Source organism: Channa argus, chromosome 17 (genome assembly GCF_033026475.1).
Source record: "Channa argus isolate prfri chromosome 17, Channa argus male v1.0, whole genome shotgun sequence".
NCBI classification, from domain to species: Eukaryota; Metazoa; Chordata; class Actinopteri; order Anabantiformes; family Channidae; genus Channa; species Channa argus.
Window position 1 is genome coordinate 2,659,690 of NC_090213.1, and position 25,526 is coordinate 2,685,215.

Genomic DNA, 25,526 nt, shown 5'->3' on the forward strand with positions numbered 1-25,526 from the left:
TCGGCCTGTGAGAACAACACTTTGCATCAGCAGACCTCCTTCAAGAACGGTACACGCCTCCCCCCCCCAGGATGCACGGGGATCAGGCCCAGGTCAACGCTGGCCGAACACTGACAGACCTGACTTTAGTGGGCATCAAAATTTCATGGTGAATGCTCTGCCTACTTCAGGGCATTGGGATTTGAGTCCTTGTCGCTCCTCTAAAGTGGTAGCCAGCTATTTGGGGTTCTGGACTTAATCAGCTGTGAAACACATCCTGATGAATGAAAAGAGCAGTATGCTCCTTGAGAGGCGTGAGCCCGATGGTTAAATAGCTTCAGAAACACCTCCCCCTCCCATTTTATAGAATGTCAGAAGGACTGGTCAGACCTTCCAGAAGTATTTAACCATATTTTACCATTTCCTGCTTCTCTTCTGCAGCCATTTGTTCACCACACCTTGACCTCCGACCTCGTGGGAAAACATCGTTTTCATACCCTGCATTCAGCTTTGCTATGCTGAGCCCACCCACCACAACATTAACACCATCGGGTGCACTTGCTGTAAGCTGTGGCTGCTTCGTTCGCATATGATAAGTTAACGAAAATAAAATATATGAATTAATTGTCTGAGAGCCTTTGTCAGTAGCTTTTTTGGGAAACTGTTGTCCAGGTGCTCGCAGTCTTTTAAGCAGTTGCACCCGACACTGAAACATCACCTGCTGTAATATTGTCTCATCTAACATCTCGACTCCCGCGTGACCTCCGCTCACATTAGTCATGACCCATTTAGCTTTTTTTAGTCTCCGGCACTATTTCCGTCTCCACGCGGTCAAGCTTGAATAACTTATGAGTGATTAGGAGCTGTACAATTAATAATGAAGGACCATTTTAGCCCCTCCAGTAACACACTACTCTAGAGACGGTTACATTTGTTTGCCAACTTCCAGCTGCCGCTTCTTTTTACTCTTCAGTTCACACACACAAAATGGTATCAAACGGTCGTCTCAAGCGAAGCGGAACAGGCAGCCATATGGTGTTGATGATTATGATAATGATAAAATCTCCCACGCACCCCAAGAACAGGTGACATTCATCAGGCTGAAACAAGTGATTTACAACAAGTTTGTCTAGTTTAGAGAGTTTGCTAAATATGAAGTGCGGAGAAACGAAAAGATTAAATTAAGGGAGGTTCGGAATGTTTTTGCTTTAGGCCAATAGTCTTCTTGATTGCGGTGCCTCATTTATGAATCCATGTTTTAGTCTAGTGGGTGCTGAGTTTAAGGTTGCTCTGATCCAACAGTTGTGGTGCCAACAACAAAAGAAAGACGGCGATTATTAACTGAATCATGTGCCATGATGGTCACAGGGGTCTGGCCAGCTTCTACCTCTCTGACGCCTCGTCTCACATCATAACTGTCCCTCTGATGTCCTCATTCCTGATCCTGTCCATCCTCGTCACTCCCAAAGAGAACCTCAACATCTTAAGCTCTGCTACCTCCAGCTCTGCTTCCTGTCTTTTCTTCAGTGCCACTGTCTCTAAGCCGAACAACATCTCTGGTCTCACCACCATCTTCAACACCTTTCCTTTCATTCTCGCTGATACTCTTTGATCACACAACACATCCGGCACTTTTCTCCACCCGTTCCAACCTGCCTGCACTCACCTCTTCACCTCTGACCCTAAGTACTTAAAGTCCTGCACCTTCTTCACCTCTGCTCCCTGTAACCTCACAGTTCCACCTGGGTCCCTCTCATTGACACACATGTATTCTGTCTTGCTGCGGCTAAGCTTCATTCCTCTGTTTTCCAGAGCAGACCTCCACCTCTCTAGATTTTCCTCCACCTGCTTCTGCTACAGATCACAATGTCGGAAGGACGACTATTTAATTTAATAGTTGGATACTTCAAATACATTCATTCTGTGGACTATTACAGCTGCATATTTTTAGAATACATCACATTTAATTTCCACGCGTTGAGCACTCAGTTCTTCAGCTTTTCCCCTCAGTCACTTGTCTTCCCAACACTATTCCTCCTTCTCTCTCTGTCACGGTTTGTTTAGTTCCGTCTTCACCACTTCCTCTCTGTCTTCCGTCCCATCACCCTCCCCCTCTCTCCCCATCCTTAATTTAACCTCACTCTGCATTTGGTCTTCTCTCTCTCTCAGTCAGCTCTGGGCTGTTTCTCTAGTGGATCTTTGTTCTAATTAGCTATCATCACTCTACTTCCTGCCTTCTGACACACACAGGGACAGCAGTGTGTGTGTTTGTGTGTGTTTGTAAGTACAAAGGATTACTAGTTTCAGTAACATGACAGCGATGTGCTTGAGTGGTTCAGCTAAAATACACAAACACCCACACACACACACACACGCACAAAGTGTGCTGAAGTTTTTTAGGTAGTTAATTTAACACTCTGGAATCTCACACATGTAACAGGGCTGAACTGACTCCCCTCCAGCGATACAACACCTGTCTGAAGTGTGCACAAGTGTGTGTGTGTGTGTGTTGTGTACAACTCTCAGTTATCAGACACTTCAGCTCTTTCTGCCTCTTTTCTTTCTTTCCTTTGCTTTTATTTTTCTACCTTTATTCTGTTCTTTCATTCCCCACCAGTTCTTCCTCTTGTTTTTTCCTTTACTTTATTTACCATCTTCATTTGTCTTCTTTTCTTTTCATCTTATCTTCTTTTTCTTTAATATGTTCTGTTTTTTCTCTCAGATCCTTATTTTTTTTACTTCTTTCTCAATTATTAAATGTTTTTTCTTTTTGTTTCTTCCCTCATTTTCTTTGTCTCCCTTCATTTGTTTTACTAATTAATTTCTCCCTTCTTATCTACAATATCCATTTCTCTCTCTGTCTCTTCCCTCCTTGCTTTTATTTTCCTTTCAGCCCCTTGTTTGTCTTCCCTCTGTCCTTCCTTCTATTCTTTCTTCTAACCAACCTCTTTCATTCTGGTCACTTTTTCTTTTTTCTCTCCTTGTGCTTTGTTTCTCTGAATCTATTACATTTCCTCCTTCCCTCATTTCTCTCTCTTATTCCCTTTTCTCTTTCTAGTTCTTCCTGCTTCCTGTCTTCTGTTTCCTCCTCTCCCGACATCCTTTCTTTCCTAATTTCTCTCTTTCTGCTTTTGCATCTTTTGTTGTTACATGTCTGGACCAATGAACATGTCCCCCTAAAGAATGCATCCTTGTCCTGACATTTATCAGATTCATATTTTCCTGTTTTGAATCAGATGGGTTTTTTTCCCCCTCCCTCAGGTGGGACGTCAGTGCTTCACCTGAAGCCTCGTCTTATTTGGTGACAGCACATCTTCTGTGCTGCTGTTGCTGTCATGGGGGAACATGCTGCCGAGGTTTAAAAATATCCTGGTAAGGACTGGCTCCTCGGGTGAAAAATCAATTGACATACAACGCAGACGCCCACTGAATCCAGAGCCCAGAGTCCAGACTCACTTTGTTTGATGCATTGTGCTTCACATGTTGCCATGAAGGGTTGTTGACGTGCAGCCGCTGTGTGCTACAGGCGTCCAATGACATCTTACATGACGCATCACTGACCCGACTGTGGCTTGTTGTGGACCTGTAGTGTTTTGTTCCACTCATTTTCCATTTTTCTTCCTCCTCCTCTTTCCTAATCTTTGTCTCTTTTCATTTCCGTTTGTCCGTCCTTCTGTCCTCCCTCTTCCCCTCTTATTTGTATTCCTCTCTGGACACGTCCCATCTTTCTCACTCGTCACTGATGACTCGTAGATTAAATAATGCACAGTAACAGCAATGACAAACACTGAGCGCGTCACACATGCAACAGCGCTAACACGCCGCTTTCATGTGCGTCCACATCCGCATGTCCAGTGGATTTGATTACACTGCAGTGACACAGATGGGATTAACACACTCAAACAAACACACACTTAAGCACATTTGTCCGTGCAGCCTGAACAGTTGGTGAGGTGTAATGAGCTAATCTTCAGATTCCTCTCTCTCACTCCCTTGACATACACCCCCCTCCTCCCCCCCACTTTTTCCTCCCTCTCTCTCCTCTTCTGTCTGTGTTGCTTCACCTTTTCCACCTGTGCCTCTCTTCATCTCTGCCTCTCCTCTCCCTCGCTCCCTCTCTCACAGGTGATTTATTGGTTGTCAGCTTGTTCTCTGCTGCAGGGGCTTTTGGGACGCCGTCAAGGTGCATAGTGGTCAGGTAATGACAAGTGTGTGTGTGTGTGTGTGAGTGAGAGAGAGGGAAAGAGAGAAGAGTATTTCAAGCTGCCTGTCCAAAAACATGTCAAGCATCTGCCCCCGCAGTGAGAATATACAATCATCTTTAGACAAATTCAGTTTTACATTAATTAACATTTAGATTAATTTAGCAGCTGTATGATAGGCAGTGCTGACTGGCCTGCAGCTACACACCACCTGTCTGCCTGATGCATGTGTTTTTGCGTGTGTCTGCGTGTGCAGACCTGCTTGCCGTCGGCCATGTTGCAGGGCAGCAGCAGGACCTGGGAGGCAGGGAACGTGGTGGACAGAGACAGACAGTGCTGCTGCTGGCGGATCTGCTGCCCGTGAGTGTACACCCACTCCTGGGGAGAGAAAGGGGGAGGGAGAAAGTTAGCATGAGCTGTTTGCTGGTTGGGGTTTGAAAACTCATGTTTCTGACTTTCAGAACTTGCATGTTGTTGCTGCACACTGCACAGTTTGACCCTTGTCAAAGCTGCAGTTTATGCTTTTCTTGCTTCTAAAACATCAACTTAAATATATAACTTGCTAACAGCAGCCATCCCCATATAATGACAGGTGTCACTGAAAGGATATTATTTCGTTTACTTCACCTCTCAGTTGTTTTAATGTTGTGGCTGATTGGTGTATAAATTACATTGCACCTGCAGGTTTTACCTATTTCACCATTAAAATGCAATATACATGTTAAGATATTATGCTATGAGAAGCATAAACGCACAAACTGTTGTTGTAAAGCTACACTATGTGGTAACTTTAGTTAGTTTTTAGTAGAAACCTTTTTACCATGTTCTTGTTAGGTTGATGTTAGTTACGGTTAGTTTCACCTTCAAGAGTTAATACAATAATTAATCAGTTACACTTGTACATTCATGTCATGTTTGTGGAATACGTGAATTGTGTTTCACGTTTTACCCCATACACACACACACACACACACACAGTGTTACAGGGGGAAACACAACAAGGAGTTGAAAGTTCAATTAAACAGCACCTGGATGTATTAACAATCATGTAGGAGAAAGACGTGATGGGAGAGCAAAATAACAGCTTGAGGGGAGAAACAAACACACGCACATAAGCAGAGAATGTCTAACTAGGTCAGGGTTACTACCATAGCTGGCAGGATCCATTGTAAATTCCACCTGGTGTGTGTGTGTGTGTGTGTGTGTGTGTGTGTGTGTGTGTGTGTGTGTGTGTGTTTAAGGCCCCTTCACACTCTTAGGAGACAAACAGCAGAAAGGTCACTTCCAAAGTGAATCACTTTTTTTTAGGATAATAATTATAAATTAAATATTTTGTTAGTGTCATGACATTAATACACAATAACACATCTCTATACAGACGTGTGATGATTTTAGTCATTACTGTTTGAGGAGCAAAATGAGACGGTTGCATCTGACGTAAAAACTCAACCCCAAATTAACGCGGGGAACACGTTCCAGTGTGCCGACCCCTGAAGGGACAAGTCAAAAGCTGTTGATCTTTGACTGATTGATGACTGAACTCATCACATACACTATATAAAACTGAAAAAAAAAAACAAAAAAAAAACCAATCATCATAGTCATATTAAACCTGCTATCATCATGATGTCACAGTACATTCACAGTATAGGAGGGAATAGATTTTACTCTGTGTAACAGCCGTGGTTACTAATAAGTTTACAGGTTTCATATACAAACCATGGAATGTGAGTTGAGGTTTAACTTTAAGTAAAGTAAAAGTAAAAAGATAAAACTGTTTTTTACATATCAATAATCAGATTTTATGCCATAACATAATGTATATTATTGAAGGCCTGTTTGTCTAAAGCCTGAGTACCTTTACTTTTGACACTTAAATTACATGCTAACTTACATATTTTTACTTAAAGCGCAATTTCACCAAATTTCCACTTGCTCTAGTTTAGAGTGTAAATGTACATTGATACTTCGCTATTTCACATATTTCTCTGCTTCTTGCTGGAAAAACCCCTCCAGATGACATCACCCAGTGGAGTTTTTTCATCCTTTGGAGTTCAGATGATGTCATCTAGCGGCGCTCTGGAAAAACAGGTTGACCACGATTACAACCTCTGTAGTGTGAGCAACGAGATAAACTGAATGTTCCTCCTAGTGATGTAATCTGGTGCGTTTTTCAGCTGTAGGTAGGGAGAGATTTGAATGTAGGGAAGTCAGAGCGAAGTTTAATGACATTTTTTTGTACTCCAACGACTCCATCCACTCTCAGAATAAGCATAATTATTTTTCAATTGACTTTATCACAGTTAAATCACTTCAGCTGTACGTGTTAATAACATTAACAGCCTGCTCACTGGTGCATATGAAGTAATAGAGGTTGGGAGCTGGGGGACAGTGGGAGGTGTTTTCAAAGCAGCTCTATGATGTATTGAGTTTTATCTTGAATATCTCAATGCTGCAGGCTTTATTTCACCATTTGATTGATTTATTGAACTGTGGCGAAGAGAATGACATCAGAGGTTAATTGGTCCTGTAGCTCAATGTGTCCTCCCTGCTGGAGCTTTCCCAGATTCAGCCGCTACATTTACGTGCACGCAGAATCTTCAGTCCTGAGCCAAATGAGCGAGTCATCTCACTGCTGAAGCTGTCGTCTTGATTTGCCCTGATGTGAAATGAATTTCTGACATCATATGCCTCACATTCCTCTTATTAGTGAACTGCATCCATGTTATATTCACATATGCATATATTTATTCAGAGTACATGTACATGCAGGATTTTTACACAGACAGAGCTTTGGGCTTTTGTTTGGCTCTGTGACACCTCAGTACTTTGTTTCTATGCTCACAACACACCTACTGGTTGTGTAGTTAAACATAAAGCAGGTCAGAGCTGAAACAAAGCCTGCATGCTCAGCAGAAATGTTCTCTGAAAGAATAAAGGTTAAAACCAAAGGGCACTTTAGCTCAGAATAATGACACCTGCAGCCCAGTGTGGAGAGCTGTGGGGAAAAGCTCTATTTCTGCTCAGGAAAGGTAACTGAGCCGCCGCGTAGTCACATCACTGCTGACAGCAGATACAAACACAGCCTCATTCCCGTGCGCTCATTACATCGGGGCTCAATTGTGTTCACAATGATGCTTTTGTGGCTCAGTGGGTCACATTTCATGCTCGTCACTCTGCTACTCCTTCATCTCATACGTCTGCTCCGTTATGCACAGCTGTCAGCCTTAGATTAGGCGACACTCGCCATTAATGGAACAGTGGAATACATTTGAATCCGGGTTGACTGACATTACAAGGTTTCCGCCCTGTTTTCTGCTGCTGTAGATTTACAAATTGCTCTCTCTGCTTCTGCTATTGATTTTTCCCTCTATTTGACTGTTTGTGCAAAATGTTGGATCCTGACAGAAATCGTAACTAAGACCAAATCTCTGTGTCGACAATGGATGTATGAGATCACATTTTACTCCATATTGATGCTGCAATTGTCTTAATATGATCTTACAATGAGCATATTTACATTTTGCAGAAGAGGAATGAACACACTTAGTACAGTAACAGAGTTTGTGGAGCTAATAAATGTATTACACAGCTTTTTTAAGAACTTGGATCTTGTTTTTATAGCGATTCTTTCAGCTACAACCGCAAGGGGACACAAGCCAGTGTCTCCTTGTCCCAGTCCCAAGTCTGGATAAATGCAGAGGGTTGTGTCAGGAAGGGCATCAAACACATGCCAAATTAAATGGACATACTGTGTGTCCAGGAGACCAGGTGGAAAGGTAGCAAGGCTAGAAGCTTAGGAGCAGGGTTCAAGTTGTTCTACCATGGGTCAGATAGGAGGAGAAATGGAGTAGGAGTTATACTGAAATAGGAGTTTGTGAGGAATGTTCTAGAGGTGAAAAGAGTATCAGACATGGAGATGTGCAGAGCTGTGGCAACTACAGAGGAATAAGGCTGATGAGCCAAACAATATATGCAGGTGTTCAAAACGGTGGTGAGACCAGAGATGTTGCTCGGCTTAGAGACAGTGACACTGAAGAAAAGACAGGAGGCAGAGCTGGAGGTAGCAGAGCTTAAGATGTTGAGGTTCTCTTTGGGAGTGACGAGGATGGACAGGATCAGGAATGAGGACATCAGAGGGACAGCTCACGTTAGATGTTTGGAGATAAAGTCAGAGAGGCCAGATTGAGGTAGTTTGGACATGTTCAGAGGAGAAACTGTGAATATATCGGTAGAAGGATGCTGAGGTTGGAGCTGGCAGGCAGGAGGTCTAGAGGAAGAACAAAGAGGAGATTTATGGATGTAGTGAGGGAGGACATGAAGTTAGTTGGTGTGAGAGAAGAGGATGCAGAGGCCAGAGTTAGATGGAGGCACATGATTCACTGTGGAGACACCTGAAAGGTAAACAGCCCAAAGGAAAAGACGACGAACAGTCAACAGTCAGTTTGTTCAACATGTAACTAAGATAAATGCATGTTGAATATTGGTGGATTTTAAGGAAGGTGTCATTTTGAGTAATCCAGTGTTTAATGGAAAACCTCTGGCACAATGCAGCTCAGTAATAGCAAGGTAAAGGTCTTCACGCATTAGAAGTGGCTTGTTTAAACATTTCGGAGGCCATTTGAACGCACCGCAAATATTCACCTCGAGCAGATTTGAATATCAAGCAGGTTTCTTAAAATTGCACAACACAGGTTTTCTCAAAACACAAGGATGAAACAGACATTTAAAACTACTTGTTTTTACTTTATTACATAGTTATATCTGTAGTGACCAAGATAGAAAAAACGACCACTGCTCAGAAGTGAAGCCGTCTTCATTGACAGGGTTGCTGGATAGTAATTTAGTAATTAACATGATATTACGTAATTATTTTTATTTCCTCATTTCCATAATTTGACCCCACTAATACTCTTGTTGTTTCCAAGCTGTAAAGTGCTAGTATAGAAAAATCCTGTCAAACACAAGCAGAGGATTTGATTTATATTTTCAACGGTGCCTGAAAGAGCTGTTAATAAATTCTAAACTGTTGGTGCACGTGAGACTATCATCTGCTGTTTGTCAGTGCATTTGATTTTTGATCTGCCTCCTCTCTCATTAAAGCGTGATTACGTTTAAACCAATAAAACTATCTAGATAAGCTTCAGAGAAACTCATTGTAGGGGTAACACAGCGTGATGTGTGCATCTGTCTCATGTGTCAAAAGCTATGTTCTGAGATGGGATATCATTTTTTCTCCATGGCAACCAGGTGTGCTTTCAAGTTGTTCCCTTTAATTTTTTATTTCATTGGCTGCACATATTTTCTACCATCATGGTTTTCAGATTTTAAGGGTGAAATTGGCCACAAAGTAAAAAATTAATTTAATTATTGGAGTTCAAAAAGCTCCCACCTGGGAGATGCTCCGTCAGAGCAAACAGGAATTTTAAAGCCTTCCTTCAGGGCTTCTCCACAGCAGTGAAGACGGAGAATTTCTTATTCGCTCTCACACACATCCCAGCAGTTTTCCCCATGAGTTCAGGGATCTGAACCAGCGACCTTCAACTCACAAGCCGGCCTTCAGGCATTTCAGCATCTGACATGTTCGCTCTCAGCACAGCGGCTTGTTAGAGCGGATCACAGCCTCCACACTTGCTCTAAACATGGAATAATTAGAATCCTACGGGTATTAATTATGGCTGAGAGACGGCTGAACACACACACACAGTCTTTGGTGTGCTGAGCAGCTACAAGTAAAAAGCAGTGAAAGCAGGTTGGACACAAACACATTACACACAAGTAAATGTAGCAATACCTGAAACTGCAGTTTAATGCTCTCACACACACACACACACACACACGCACACACACAACCTTGCACTCTGCTTGTCACTCACACATACAAACACAGCTTGTGTTGTTACAGCGTCTCTGTTGAACAACTTTCTCTTACAGGAATAATTTACATCTACTAATGACCAGTGAGAGGGCGACAGACAGGGAGAGAGGACATGAAATGTCCTCATTACCTTAATGAAAAACAATAGTTGTTTATCCCACATTATATTCCACTAGTATTTTTTTTTTTGTCTTCACTTGGAGCCTCTCAGTGCAGACGCTGTCATTACGTGTAGAGTTCTTCACGTCATTTACAGCTTTCAATTACTCTGAGGACATCGGTTGAATGTTGCTATCCTGCACAGATATGCTCAAATATTTGCAGTTCCTCTTTTATGTGAAGAGTGAAGTTCCTGTGCGTCGAGCTGACGCTATAAATGGTTTATGCCTGCACACAGGTCTGTTTTTTTTAATGGTCCCACAATACTTCCAGATATAAAAGCACATTTAGCTAAAGATAATGCTTTGAATTCATGGGATTTGTCTTTCCATGATCACTGATATCAAAAGTCACAGTTGGATTTTATTTTCACGCTAGTACACAGGGAACATTATGGTTTAACCTTCACTAAATCCCACATTCATCTATTGTATTTCTTCCTCCTGGTTGACCCACCTGGTTGATGGCCGGGACCCCCTCTGTTCCTATGCAAGGAGCAAGTGTGAGGATGGGCATCTCTTGGCCCTCCACCCTGCGCGACTCCAGACAGTTCTGCCGCTGTCTGATCACCCCGGACTTCGAGTCGGAGTCATCCGGGACCCTGACGGTGGAGACACGACATAGAATCTGATCTGAACTAAGGGAAGTACTGTATCTCACAGATTAAGCTGCTGATGGGACAGAAGACATCCCCCCTTATTAACTACATCAAGATATCACAGTTAAATTAGCAGCGATTTAATTATCAAAAACCACCTTTTGCACCTTAAACAAATCCACTGAAGGCTTTGATTCTCTAAACTCATTACTTCAGAAAGTTTCTTCCCAGTCTTCCACTTTGATAAACTTTCTCAGTCCTACTTGATAAATTCTCGGCCGCACTATAAACTCGGGCTTAAGCCCTGTAGCATTAATTCAATCTGCTATCTCTCTCTGTTTTAATAACCCGTTAAAGGTTATTCTACGTTTTAAGGGTCAGGTCTGTCTTCCCCTGAGAGAAAGCCTGTTAATTCCATTCGAGGGGATTAACACCGGCCTCCAGTGGATAAATGGGTATTTAAGTGTGTGCACGTGTGTGTGAAAGAGAGAAGAATGATTTCTCGTGCGTCCTAAAAGTATTATTTATTGGTTTGTTTGTGTGCGTGTTCGTGGTACGTGGCCATACTTCACGTAGCACAAGTCCCTGCCAGCGTTTATAAGGGTCTGAAATTGTGCGGACAGGGCGGCCAATCAGGACAGGGAGAGCGACTTAACACAAAGACAGTGAACGAGGTGATCAAAGAGACGAAGACGGGAGCAGGACACGCATTGCGTACGCCACCAAGCAGCAGCCGCGCTAACCCCTGCAGTTTGTCCCTGCAATCACGCCCACGCTATCGCCGGTGCTTTGTACTTTCGGCCTTAGAATATGAGTAAATTTCACGAGGCGAAATCCGGTGTGACTGCACCATAGGGTCTGCAAATGAAGCTTGCAGATTAAACCCTTAAGCTCCTCTCTGCACAGCTTGTACAGTTGCCCAGCACTTGTTATTATAGCCTATTTTCTTTTGGAGTCCCTGGGAAAGTTTTATTTAAAGATTTATTTTGGCTTTTTGCCTTTATTGGACAGTAGGCCGACTAGAGAGCGAGAGACGAAAGAAAGGGCTCCGTGCTGGGAATTGAACTGTGGACGTTGCAGTTATATGATATGCGCCTTAATCATTAGGCCACTGAATGGCTTGTCCCTGCAGGCTTGATGGGAACTTCGGTAATTTAGTTTTGTACTTCCATAAAGCTGAGGTACTCACAAGAGACATATTGAAAACAGAACATTCAAAACCGAAGCGGCGTGAGCTGAGATATGCCGACCTATAGTCCCTAATAAGTTGGCCGTGTCACATCTTTCAAACTCTGTGTTCGTTTCAATTCATTATGCCGACTTTGCATTCAAACACTCTCGACATGCTTATCTGTAGACATCAGTGGAACTGCTCTTTACAAGTTACACACACTTACTTGAGCTCTGGGTAGACGTTGTCCAAGTACCACTTGAAGGATTTGCACTTGAGCTTCTTGCGGAGTTCCACTCTGCTTCGGATACTGGTGACATGTTAGCGCACACATAAACAGAAGAAATAAGCCGTTAAACGCACGCAGAAAACCCTTTAATTAGAAACCTTTTCACTAGCAATCAGACAAGGAGAACAAGTCCCAAAATACCCAAACTGACTGGCTGGTTAAAGGACTAAACAGCCATGACAAATGATGAGAATGAGTGATGTGAAAACCTTAAAGCCGTCTTTAAATGTCAGCGTTTAGCTGCGTCTGACAGATAAACACTGGCATTTAAGCACAGCGGTGCTTCTGTGCAAGTCTTATATTACTCACATCCCTCTTTTTTTGGTGGGTGTGATCCAAGTCAAACAGTTTCTCTCAGGTTTAAGATGCGAATTTAAACATTTTTTGAGAAGCAATGTTCGCTGCACCTTCTGCAGAAATATCTCAAGCCTGCTTCACCTCTGACAGGCAGCAGCACAGATGGTTGATCAGAGAACTATGTGAGTTTATATGGCTGTAAATGAGCTCGTGCAGGTTCCAGCTATCTGTATGACGCAGTCCCACTAGTGTCTGCAGCTGAGATAAACAGAAAGCAACGACAACGTTACCCAGTCAGACACCAACCGGCAACGTTGGCATCAGTGGCAAATGTTCTGGTCCTTTGTTTGTTTTGGCTGTGGCACAACTTGATGACATTACCATTTCTAATCCTGCCTACAAAGGTCAGTGTGGCTTGGCTGCTTTTCCAACAAGGGAATCTACCGTTAACAAGCACAACAAGTATTCAGTTTGAAGAGCTGAAAAGACTGAAGATGTCAGCAGCTAATTACAGGTTTGGAACCAGGCTACAAACAGTGTTAATTCTGTGTGTGTGTGTGTGTGTGTGTGTGAGTGTGTTCTTACTCTCCATAGGATTTGCCACGTGCTGCTGGGCGAGCGGAATAGTAGAACAGGCGAAAGTCATCCATCCACACCTCAGCTGTGCGACGCGTGTTCCTGTCACCCCACACACACACACACACACACAGAGGTAAGAGCACAACGTAATTTTCTGCCACTTTTGCTTGGATGTCACTATAACAGAGCAGAAACAAGCAGGACAAAGTCTTTGTTTTCAATCTGTGCTGAAAACCCTTCCTGGTGGTGTGTTCAGGGACACGTGGTCTATGAATCAAAGATGTACAATCAGTTAAACTCCCTGAATGTTTTTTCCTCACTGTGACCCAGCTGATATTTTAAACAGTAAAGTAGAAGAGAGCAGAAAGAGAAGTAAAGACTCCCTGTGTTTGACACTGTGGTCTGCAGCACAGGGGACAGTTCTGTCCGTCCTTTTCACCTTGTATTTCTCACGCCTTAGAAAGAACTCAGCATCCTGCCACCTTTACAAGTTGTCTGACCCTCTGCAGTTGTAGGATGTGGAGACATCACAGAGAACCAGTCAGTGGGGGACAGTCTTGTGGACTGGCTTAATCATCTGCTGCTCAACATCAGTGAAACAAAGTTACTGCTGCTGGACTCCAGGAAAGGCAGGACTCCCGTTACTCCTTTCACTATCTGGGGGCAGGAGTCAGCTGAAGTTTCTTGTGGAGGCTCCAGTCCTCGAAGGTCTGCACACGCTGTTGTTCCTTTAGGTCTGTGGTCTGTGGTGGTCAGTGACGTCGTCTATGCTGTGGTCTGCTGGGGCAGGTGGTCGACACAAACAGACCTGGACAAATTATTCAGGAGGACAAGCTCTGGTCTGGATGTTGAGCCGGGCCCTCTACATGCTGTGGCTGAGACGAGGATCAATCCCACCCACCCACTGATCACTGTTTAGGCTGGTCAGAGGAGCACGTCCACCCAGAGACTGATCGCTGCCAAGTTCTCCACAGAGCAACACAGGAGATCCTGGAACTGGACAAGAAGTTTTCCTGTCCTATTTAGCACAGCCACACTCTATCATGAGTGTTATACTGCTCCATTTATCCTCACGTAAATCATTATTTATGATGTCATCACTGTCCATCCAATCAGTGCAGTCCACAACACAGCTGGTTATCGTAAACCTCCTGTTATGCATCTTTCTTTCTTTCTTTCTTTGGAGCAAAGAGCTGTTAACAAGGCAAAGTCATTTCTCTCTGGGATTAATGAAGCGTTATGAATCTTGAATCACACAACTCTTCATCCAGATGGCGTCTCGCTGATCAGATTGCATCCTAATCAAACAGCTGCGTATTTACACCTTCTCCGTTTCCAGACACAGATCACATGCTAATACCAGGTGTAAACAGGGCCACAACATGAGAACATCTCCGAACGTGAGCGTGTCTGGATTACGGAAGAATGTGTTGCTTCAACGCACATTGGAAACCATTGCAGAATGCATCACCATCTCTAGATGCAAATCGAGTTTATAACAGGTGTAAATCCCCACTCAGTGTGCTGTACTCACCTACATTGCATGCACAGTGAAGCACATTTTCTCTTATCCCAATTTACTGTTTTTTCTCTCTCATTTTCCTGTTCTGTCTCCGTCTCTCTGTAGTAATTAGCTATTAGCTGAGTTTCTCTGAGCTGTGAACTATCTCATTGAAATGACAGAAACCCTCCATTACAGGCATTACACACACTGGCTGTGGCAGTTTAATGAAAGGGGAAGAGAGAGAGAGAGAGAGAGAGAGGGGGGGGGGATATGAGATGCTTGTAGGCGTATAAACATAAATATGTGTCACACACAGGCTTACAATTAAAGCCTCAAACCCAGCGTGTGCAAACACACACACACACACACACACACGCGCGCGGTCACAGCAGCAGGCCTGAGCGAGGGGGGAAACAGCATAATCTTTGTAATCGAATTATTAAGCAACTCTTTTTATTTAGCATATTCATAACCCCGGCTGCCAGTGCGGAGCCTGCAGCTAATTAAGCAGCCGAACAACACGTGGGAAGACAGCAGCTTTGTTTGGGAGATCTGCGTTGATCACAAACATCGGGCCATCGTGATGCGAATCAGAGTCATCTTCCGCACATAACAGATGTTGCCTCGGTAACGGCCAACAGGGAGCGGAATGAGCAGCTAAACAGCCTTGCTGGAACCAAATAAAAAAATAGAAATTGTTGGTGTGGATTAGCTGGTTGACACAAAACAATAAGTTTATATGAGCCGTTAGGCGGAGGCTTCGCTCCAAAGTGCCGTTCGGCAGCAGGAGCGCTCGTTTGGGGAGATAAACCCAATCCAATCTGGCAGCGTTAGTGCCTTCGTCTGCCCATTAAACCGCAAAAGAACCTCAACTCCCAACCCTGGCAGCGTTAATGCCTTGCTCACATGCTGAAGTTTATGAATTACTGAACTGCCGAAGGAATAATCCTCAAGATAAATCATCAGATGTGGCGCGCGGTGGATCCCAGGAGTTCATTTTTGTGATGTACTGCTGCAATTTAGTCACTTCTTCTACAGAGCTTCGGCTCGTCATTTAGCGTTTCCCAGCATGCCTTTCAGTGCACGTCGAGACCCGATGTTGGCATTTGTTTGGACGGTTCAGAACAAGTTTTCAACGTTGAACAATTCACATTACTCTTGAGAACTCACACACCATCATTTTCTAACTTAATTTCCACACACTTTGATGAATGCAGCAGGCAGCAATGTTGAAAGTACACTTTATAAGTGATTTTATAATCTGAACGAAAGCACCATCCTTATTGTAGCTTTGATTAATCTATTTATACGAGATCAATTCACATGCAGCCTGGGCACATTAGTCTTGTTAATGGATTATTGGACTGCCTGTAAACATCTTTCTGTTTGAACTGTTTGAAAGGGGCACGGAACAGAATACAGCTTAAGCTAATAGGATAATATTGCACTTGCAGCTCAAAGGCTCCCAGGCAGCTGTAAATCCACTTTAACAATGATGTGAGCTGCATTCGGCAACTGCAACACACAGCTCAGAGTGGAAACGCTGCACGTCTGTTTGCTCTCAATGCTTGTGTCAGTCAGAAGTGAAGTTGGTTTAATTACTAACAAATACTGGAGGATTTTAAGAATTTACACACAAGTCATAAAAGTAATTAGTTTCTTACTATTTGGGTCAAGCTGAGCACTACGAAATCGCACGAACCCCACGCACAACTCCACCGCAGCTGGAAAAAAGCAGCTTTTCAACAACAGCAACAACAATTTGCCACTGTAATGAACAGCCTGATACGTTCTGCAAGAACACATTCCAATGGGTGGTGGGTAAGAATCATGTTCTGTGATAATTATCATTATTTTTTTTGTCCTTTTCTGCTTATCCTATGAGTAGAGGGTCACCACAGGGGATGCCCTTCCTGAAGCAAACCTCCCCAATATATACCGGGCTTGGGACCAGCGCTGTGCAACGAGATGGGAATGGGCTGCTGGGGGTTCAGTGTGTTGCCCAGGAACAGTTCAACATGTGGTCGGGAAGAGTGGACGCAAACCAGCTGGTAGAGTAAGTGGCCACTCTACCAACTGAGCCGCCCCCAGTCAAAACTGTGATAATAATGCCTTTAAAAGCAGAGTAAAATTTATTTTTTTTTAATAAACAACTATGACTATGGGAGAGATCAATGCACACAAATAGAAGATTAAAAATAAATTAAATCAATTAAAAATGATAGGAACACAGTGAAACAAATTGAATTTAGATACTAATGTGTATAAAACAGACAAACACTAAAAGTTGCTTCACTAAAAGTTGTTGTCCTGCACTTTGGCACAACCAAAAAGACTCGAGCCGGAGGATCTGAGAGCACGGATTGGTTCATGCACTTGAAGCATGTCAGAGAAATAATAAGCTGGTGCTTAAGACCATGAAGTGCATCAAAAACAAATCTTTAATCAATATGGAAGCTGCCGGTGTGAGTGTGTGCAGTAAAGTAACTTACTTGATATAGGTGTTGGCGTTGCCCTCAGGGAAGACATATGGGTGTTTCTTCCTGAAGACGTGACCCACTCTGCTGCAGGGCAGAATCTCCAGACTACCACCACACTGCCACACCCGGAACGAGATTTCTGCGCACACACACACAGACACACACACACACACACACACACACATAAACTATGGCAAAGGCATTATAAAAGTCTCATTACCATGTGGATTCCAAAGCTCTTCACATCCAACCAGTTATTTTAATTTATGTTTGCATTGTGTTGGCAGGACTCTCATATGGAACATAGAGATCCTCACCAGAGTTTGAGAAATGTTCTGAACCAAGTGGGTTTCAAACTAAAACAAAGGTCACCTGTGTTTTGTAATTTTTTCAATCCAAACCAAGCACTGGATGAAGTATTACAGTACGTAAACAGACACATATGTTCAGTGCACCAAAATCATTTCATCGAGACAAAACAGACTAAAATAATGAAACATATAGGACTGATTTATGTTTGAAAGTGTCGGACTAAAAACACTGAATGTATATATTCAACAATAGACTGTATTTATATTAATTCTACTGCCATTATTAACAGTGTTTTCTTTTTCTTCTTCTTTTCCTTCGGGCTGTTTCCTTTCAGGTGTCTCCACAGTGAATCATGTGCCTCCATCTAACTCTGTCCTCTGCATCCTCTTCTCTCACATCAACTAACTTCATATCCTCCCTCACTACATCCATAAATCCCCTCTTTGCTCTTCCTCTAGACCTCCTGCCTGGCAGCTCCACCCTCAGCATCCTTCTACCTATATATTCACAGTGTCTCCTCTGAACATGTCCAAACCACCTCAATCTGACTTTATGTCCAACACATCTAACATGAGCTGTCCCTCTGATGTCCTCATTCCTGATCCTGTCCATCCTCGTCCCTCCCAAAGAGAACCTCAACAGCTTAAGCTCTGCTACCTCCAGCTCTGCTTCCTGTCTTTTCTTCAGTGTCACTGTCTCTAAGCTGAACAACATCTCTAGTTCCTTTCATTCTCACTGAATATCCACTTTCTTTCTCTGCATCATGTGAACTAACTCTGTAGCCTTCCCTGTCATAGGATGTCATTATGTAATTTGAAGAGGGTAGACTTAGTGCTATGATCTAAATCCTCACTGGAATCTTTCTAGAATATTATTAGTTTCCAAAAGAGGTTGTGTGATCAGGTACAACTTTCTCAAGAGCCTTAGACAGAAAGGACAGTTCCGACACAGGTCTAATATGTGAAACTTCCGTGGGGTCGAAATTAGGTTTCTTGAGCTGCGGACAAATAATAGCGTGTTTGAAAGAAACCGGACGTACCTGCAAGCTGTTAATAAATAAAGTTAATAAATATGGTCAGCCAAGGGCCGATAGCTCAAAACACTTTCATTAAGGGTGTGGAAGGGAGCACATCCAGCCGGCTGACCTACTTAATCTAAGTAGTGTTTGGCGATCATAGACCAGTAGAGCAGACACCATTGGAAAACTGCCAGGTAAAAGCGTAGGAACCAGCAGAGCACAGAGTGGGAACAGAGGGCCGACCATCGACAGTGTCGCCATCTTGATCCCCATCTTTTAGTGACTCCAGAACTACTGCAAATTTTAGATGTATATTTACCTAATAACAGCACCTGGTGAAAGTTACGGAAAGATCATTTGTAATACAGAATAGTCCAGTGGCTTCAACCAGAGCCTTGCTGCATTCGTGGCCTGAAAACCCGACCTGACTGTGGATACAACAGTGACAATATTTTAATTGTACATGATGGTATCTTCAAGGAGACTGAGACAAATGTAGATGTGCCGACCGGTTTCTCTGCTCATTTAAACTTTCAAGCAACGCTATGGCACTTAATCTCTGGGTAATTAATAGAGTAATTCTGGGGCCAGTTCTGGCGTTGAATTGGAGCAGTGGATCTCCCTGTGGGCATCCGGGTTCGTTGTTTATTTCAAGCTTTGGCTTTTTTGTCTCCTTGTTAGCTTTCTATCTTCCATATTGTGGCTAAGTGGGCCAAACCTCCCTGAATATTTGATGACCCACTGACAGCCTCTGATCTTTGTTAAATTTAGTGTGTGTGTGTGTATGACCTGCTTACACTGCGCTCATTACCAACAAACAGAAGACACGGATTTACTTTAGTTCACAGTTTTGATTCACAGTGAGTTGCTGTCCGTCAGCTCAGGGCAGAGAAAAGGAGAAGTCACACTTTCCCCAAAGAACAACTTCAGAAAGTTTCACAGTTGACTGCGAGGGAGACACAAAGAGATGGAGAGTAAGTGAAAATGAGAGCACGGACTGGGTCTGATGAGGAAGAGGAGAGATGGAAGTAAAGATGAAACAGCACAGAGTACAAAGGAGAACGAGACAAGTCAGCAAGAGACCGAGATGCTGGCAGAGCCTGTGAGACTGACAGAAACATGACTGAGAGCAAATAAGTGTGTGTGTGTTTGCGTGTGTGTGTGTGTGTGTGCGTGTGTGTGAGTGTGTGTGCGTGCATGTTTTAGTCATAGGGGGGGTATAAATCATTACAGTTTTTACTGTCACATTGTGAGGACTCACCTTCCTTTTGGGGACACAACGCAAGTCCTCATCATGGAAATCACTGAATTTAGTTTGAAGACGGCAGTAGGTCAAAGGTCAGGGTTAGGTTAAAGCCACACAGCTAGTGATTATGGTTGAGTTATGGTGTCTCAAGAAAACCATTGTAGGCTCATATGTCTTGAGGTGATAAATGTGTGTGTGCATCTGAGAAAACAACCTTTTAAATAATCAGAGACAAGCAGCAGCACAGCAATCAGCAAAGTGACTCCAGCATTACACACACACACACACACAGTTCAGATGTCTGGAGGCAGGTAGCAGCAGCAGGAGAGCCAGATGTTTCTGCTGGATGGATGTTAGACTATAAAGACTGTTTTTCTGGTGAAAAAAGAAAGAGACTGACATGAAAGTTGTTTCTATTAATGATTCCCTGAGCTGCTCATTATCCAGGTGTGTGCACTTTGTAAGGGCAGCAATCTAAAAGACAACTTATCTACAAAATACATGTATGTGTGTCTCAGGGAAGTTGCAGTTGAAGAAGTTGAAGCATCAGTCATCAATGAACCACAGGGTCAGGTGTTTTAATATATGTCGTGTCCTTGGGCAAGACACTGAACTCAAAGCTACTCCCACTACTGGTGCATCAGCCACCATCAGTGTGTGTGAATGAGGGAATGAGAAGCAACATTATGAAGAGCTTTGAATCTTCTTCTTCTTTTCCTTTGGGCTGTTTGCTTTCAGCGGTTGCCAGGGCAAATTATGTGCCTTCATCCAACCTGCTACAGATCACGTCATCTGCAAACATCTTAAGCTCTGCTACCTCCACCTCTGCCTCCTGTGTTTTCTTTAGTGCCACTGTCTCTCTCTGGTCTCACCATCATAGTCCATGGAGATTCCTGTCTAACCTCATCTGTCAGCCTGTCAATCACCAGAGCAAACAAGAAGGGGCTCAGAGCCGATCTTTGATGCAGACCCACCTCCACCTTGAACTCCTCTGTCACACCTACAGCACCTCACCACGGTCTTACAGCTCTCATACATGTCCTGCACCACTCCAGACGTCCTCATACAATACCACAGCTCCTCTCTGCACCCTGTCATACGCTTTCTCTAAATCTACGAAGACACAATGCAACTCCCTCTGACCTTCTCTGTACTTCTCCATCAGCATCCTCAAAGCAAATACTGCATCTGTTGTTCTCTTTCTAGGAATGAAACCATATTACTGCTCACAAATGTTCACCTCTGCCCTTAGCCGAGCTTCCACTACTCTTTCCCACAACTTCTTTGTTTGGCTCATCAGCTTTATTCCTCATCATCTCCCTTGTTCTTAAAAATCAGCACCCTATCACTTCTCCTCCATCTCTCCAAGAAGAAGTCACGATTCACCTGTTTGAGTTGGCATACGTTTTGCCTGGGAGGCCTTACCTGACACAACCCTGTGCATTTGTCCAGACTTGAGACTGGCAAAAGAAGACACTGGATTGTGCCCCCTTGTGGTTGTATTCTAAAGAGCTTTGAATAAAAGCTCTCTATAAGCACTTTTCTTTGTCAAAAAAATGTTTTAGAAGGAAAGACAATTGCTGTGAGGATAACAGTCACTAGCATATTTTTTACTCTGGCCTGGAAAGTGTGTAAAACTCTGATATTATAAATAAGTCATAAGAATTGGTTCCAAGGTTAAAAAAAAAAAATCAGCATTCAACTAAGACTTTCTAAATATTTTTTGCTTGGGCAATGAAATCACTTGGTGCCCACACAGTATGCAACTTAAACCACAATTAGTGCCAAACTAGAAATCGATGCAGTCTGCTCTGTCTGGCCCTCCCCCCCTCCCTCCCCCTCCTCTACTGTCTGCCCCGCTCTGCCACCGGTCATGGTGACTGCTGCCCTTGACTCAGAATCACTCACCAAAGTTCTCCCCTCCCCATATGTCCATTGCGGTGTCGTATTTGCCAAGGTGATTGAACCAGGACCTGTCGATCACAAAGAGACCACCTGCGATGATGGGAGTCCTGTGGTAGGAGAACAGGAGAAGAACAGGTTGATGCATGAATGTAAAGGTACTGCCATTAGTAATGACTTGTGCATTATGTGCAGTGCAATTTAGCTTTTAATCTAATGTAATTCAATCTAAAGGCCAAGGAAGAGAAAAAACACTGGAACACAGGACCAGAATAAAAATAACCTTATTAGTCTGCTGTGACACACACACATGGATACAAACAAGCTGAATAATGATCTGGACAATGTGATGAGTGAACGGCCGAGGGTCTCCATGCGACATCCAATACCCTCTGTTCATCAACAATTATCCTGCTGCCACCACATAGCTGTGTGTGTGTGTGTGTGTGTGTGTGTGTGTGGGGGGGGGGGGGGGGGGGGGCTGTATCCGATTGGAAGCACACAAAATATTTTTTACGTTCAATTGTGTGTTCAAAGCATAGACGACATCTATATACCGTCTATGGTTTAAAGGGATGAAAGTATCCACACGCATATGTGTGTGTGTGTAAAACTTTATTGCTTGCACTGACTGTGGTTTAATGTTGTGGATGGTTGTCAGCATGCTGTCCGTGCTTTACATGGGGCTGAGCAGCTGTGGACTGGGTTGGGGTCCCCATGCTGTCCCCTGCGTTGTGCCACAAACTGGCTCCCCTCTGTGGTTTCATCTAACTAAATGAGAGGGCTGAGTTTTCCTGAAGCTGTCAAACAAGTGACTATATTTACTCAATGTGTGTGTTGTGTTCCCAAACGCACAAATGACTCAGTTCAGCCTCCACAGGTTGACACAAGGCAGAAACAGCATGCTGACATCCAGGTAGAGGCACACATCATAATAAACAGGCTATCCACTCCATTTCTCTACATATATCTCCATAACACACACACCACCATCCATCCATCTGTGAGTGTTTAACACTCTGCCTCTACTAAAAAAAAAAAACACGCACAGAGTCAGGCAGTCACAAGTTGGCACAGTGATAAATCTGGGTTCCTGCCACCAATCTGACTTATGAAGAAGAAACAGTGCCAAAGTTTATTATTTATAACTCTGTGTGTGTGTTGTGTGTTTGCTCTGCGGCTCATGTGCCTTCCCTTTGTTTGTTCTCTCCACAGCAAAGGATTAGTCAGGCCCTTAATAATTTACATCTTGTAAAACGCCCGCTTTTACACCACAATCCTTCAGGGGGCGCTGCAGCAATAACAGGCAAAAACAGGTGACTGGAGCTGCAATCGATTGACCCGGCGACCTTATGACTAATGCTGCCATCATTCTTTTATTCCTGCGTTTCAGCTTTGTGTGTAGCTGTGTCTGCGGAGCCAAAGTGCTGGGTGGCCATCTGCTACTGTCGGGCTGTCAGTGAGCATCTGTCTTCCTAGTTTTTGGGTGTGTTCTGCACTAGCTAAGTCCTGGAAGGCGGTGAAAAGCCAAGCACAAAGTTAACAGAGCACATCTGAAAGGATCCTCAGCTGATCAATAAATGCTAAATTTGTTTTTGACAACAACACGCCCATTTGGAATGAAAAAAAAAATGAAGCGTGTCAGATAAAAATTGTAGGCGTATGCTACTGTCTTTTACAGTTTTTGTGCTTTTCCCTTTTTAAATGACAAATACAGACTATGCTGGTATGGAGAGGTGTTTCCTCACACAGGCACAGGATGTATGTGTTACATGGCTGTTGGCTTTAGTCTTTAGCAGCAAATTCAAGTGCCACTTGACGTAGGCGGCGTGAGCTTCACCCCTGCTAGTTCTTTGGTATCGGCTTTGGTGCGTCTCTGGCCTTAAGTGACGTGAGATCCACTTTGAAAGTTAGATTTCAAAAGTCTTTTCCAACGAGGGGTGAAACGTCTTCAAGGACTCAAATGAACTGCGGTTACCACCGATTAGCACTGTTGGGTCAACCACAACCACAGTGACCGAATCTGACAGTTTATGATTGTAGGCTTCTTCTGGCCAAGACAGTGGAATTAAAGTTGCCCAAGTGTGTGTCACTGGATCGAAACCAAATGACTCAAAGTAATGTGTGTAGATGTGAAACACCTGGATGCACCGTAACCTTCTGTATAGGTAGGACACAATAGTTTACCAAGGAAATTAGATGCATCACATCCATCAATTCAATTCATTTTTATGTGTGAAAGCGTGTTTTCTCATGGTACAGTACATGGAACACACAGACTACATTTAGCAGCAATTAAAACTCTCCACTCAAGTTCGAAATGAGAAGTGAGGATCAAGGTTAAACACCCACATCAAAGTTTTTCTGACAAGTTTGTTTTAAGTATTTATGCAATTAAATCTGCAACCACGATGATGGCGTCCTCCTTATCCGTGAATGGTTGGAAAAGGAGGAAGCTTGCTAATGTTAGAAAGCTTATCAAGCTGTCAGGGCTTAGAGGAATTTCATACCGGATTCTGTTTTCTGTTTTTGTATTCAACCTTCTTTTTTCGGTGTCTTCTGATTTCCTGTCCTCTCTAAACGTTATCCACGCGTCTCCTGTTATTATTGTATCTTCTCACACTTCTCCCTTCCCTGTGGTTCTCTGCCACATGGGCAAACTAAGCACACTCACTTCATGCTATGATCCTGGTGCAAGGATTTAATTCCTGTAGTTTGTGAAGGAAAACTTCCCAACCAGAAACAATTTGTTATTACAGTTCCACTCAAATTACCATGTAACCAAGTGCACAGCATGAGATTTGTGTGACTGTTTTCATACTGCACACATTTGTGTATGTGTGTGTGTGTGCGTGCGCATTACTTGATTGGCTGAGTTGGGTCGAGCCGGTTCGCCCTCTGTTCAGATGATAACTGTTCCCACTTAAAATGGAGACTCCAATCAAACCCTGGGGGCAGAAAAAGAGCAAACATATGGAGGATGTTGTATCTAAAGAGAGAATAATATAATCTTGTTTGTCTTTTGTTATAATATTAACACATCAATATAACAATAATGAATAAATGCTCTTTCATATTCTGATGTTTTGAAAATTATAAAAACAGAGGCACTGATATGTTCATATTCACAAGAATAAACTGTCCCTACATGAAGTTACGATGATGCAACTGCAGAAATTAATGAAAATTCAACTATTGCCTGTAATTTCGCAGCGATTGAAATTTTGAAATTCAGTATCTCATCTCCTCCTTCTCCCAGGTGCTCCTGCCACTCGTGCCTCACTTTTCTGCTGTGTCAAAGGTCCAACCCATCGTAAAAGTGTTTTCACACCAGACGCAAACTATATTAGGGTTCAGTTGCATGTGTGCAACATTTACTGCTGGAAACAGTACAAAGTAATTTCTTGAGTTTCTGCATTAAAGTGGGGACAGAGTGTTTTGCACTGCAAAAAACATTGTAGTGGAACACAAACATTAAATCATCGCGATGGCAAACAAACTGGCAAACTGTGTGTGTTACTAAGAATAAGCTGCCTCTGATATTTAATCAAATATACAAAGAAAAACATCACACATTTTTTTTTGGGGGGGGGGGGGGGCTCATTTGAAACCATAATTTCACTGCAAAAAAAAATTACAAAAAACAGCCAGAAAATCAGGTGTTTTGTTTGTGTGCTGATGTACAAGCAAGTGAATGTGCACAAGTGTGTGTCTGTGTGGGTTGTGTGGGTCTGTGAGTGCGCTTGTACATGTCAATGTGTGTGAGTCTGTCTGTGTGTCCAGATCAATTAAAATCCCTTTTATTGCCGTCGTTTGTTATGTTCACAGCGGCAGCTTCATCTATTATTAAAATGTCCTTTGTGAAACCAACTATTGCCATCGATTCCCATGTTGGTGTGTGTGTGTGTGTGT

The 25,526-nt window shown here is 43.2% G+C and overlaps 1 protein-coding gene across 3 annotated transcripts in view; it reads right to left on the reverse strand.

The window, feature by feature from the left end:
- Positions 1-25,526, reverse strand: part of galnt14 (UDP-N-acetyl-alpha-D-galactosamine:polypeptide N-acetylgalactosaminyltransferase 14 (GalNAc-T14)) — a 136,742-nt gene that overhangs the window by 2,474 nt on the left and 108,742 nt on the right. For all 3 annotated transcript variants that reach the window (XM_067481714.1, XM_067481713.1, XM_067481715.1), the window contains 7 exons: positions 24,478-24,562; positions 21,621-21,724; positions 17,149-17,275; positions 13,159-13,251; positions 12,214-12,297; positions 10,675-10,819; positions 4,440-4,559 (listed from right to left, as the gene is read on the reverse strand). In XM_067481714.1, coding sequence (XP_067337815.1) covers positions 4,440-4,559; positions 10,675-10,819; positions 12,214-12,297; positions 13,159-13,251; positions 17,149-17,275; positions 21,621-21,724; positions 24,478-24,562 — 758 coding nt within the window. The remainder of the gene's footprint in view (positions 1-4,439; positions 4,560-10,674; positions 10,820-12,213; positions 12,298-13,158; positions 13,252-17,148; positions 17,276-21,620; positions 21,725-24,477; positions 24,563-25,526) is intronic.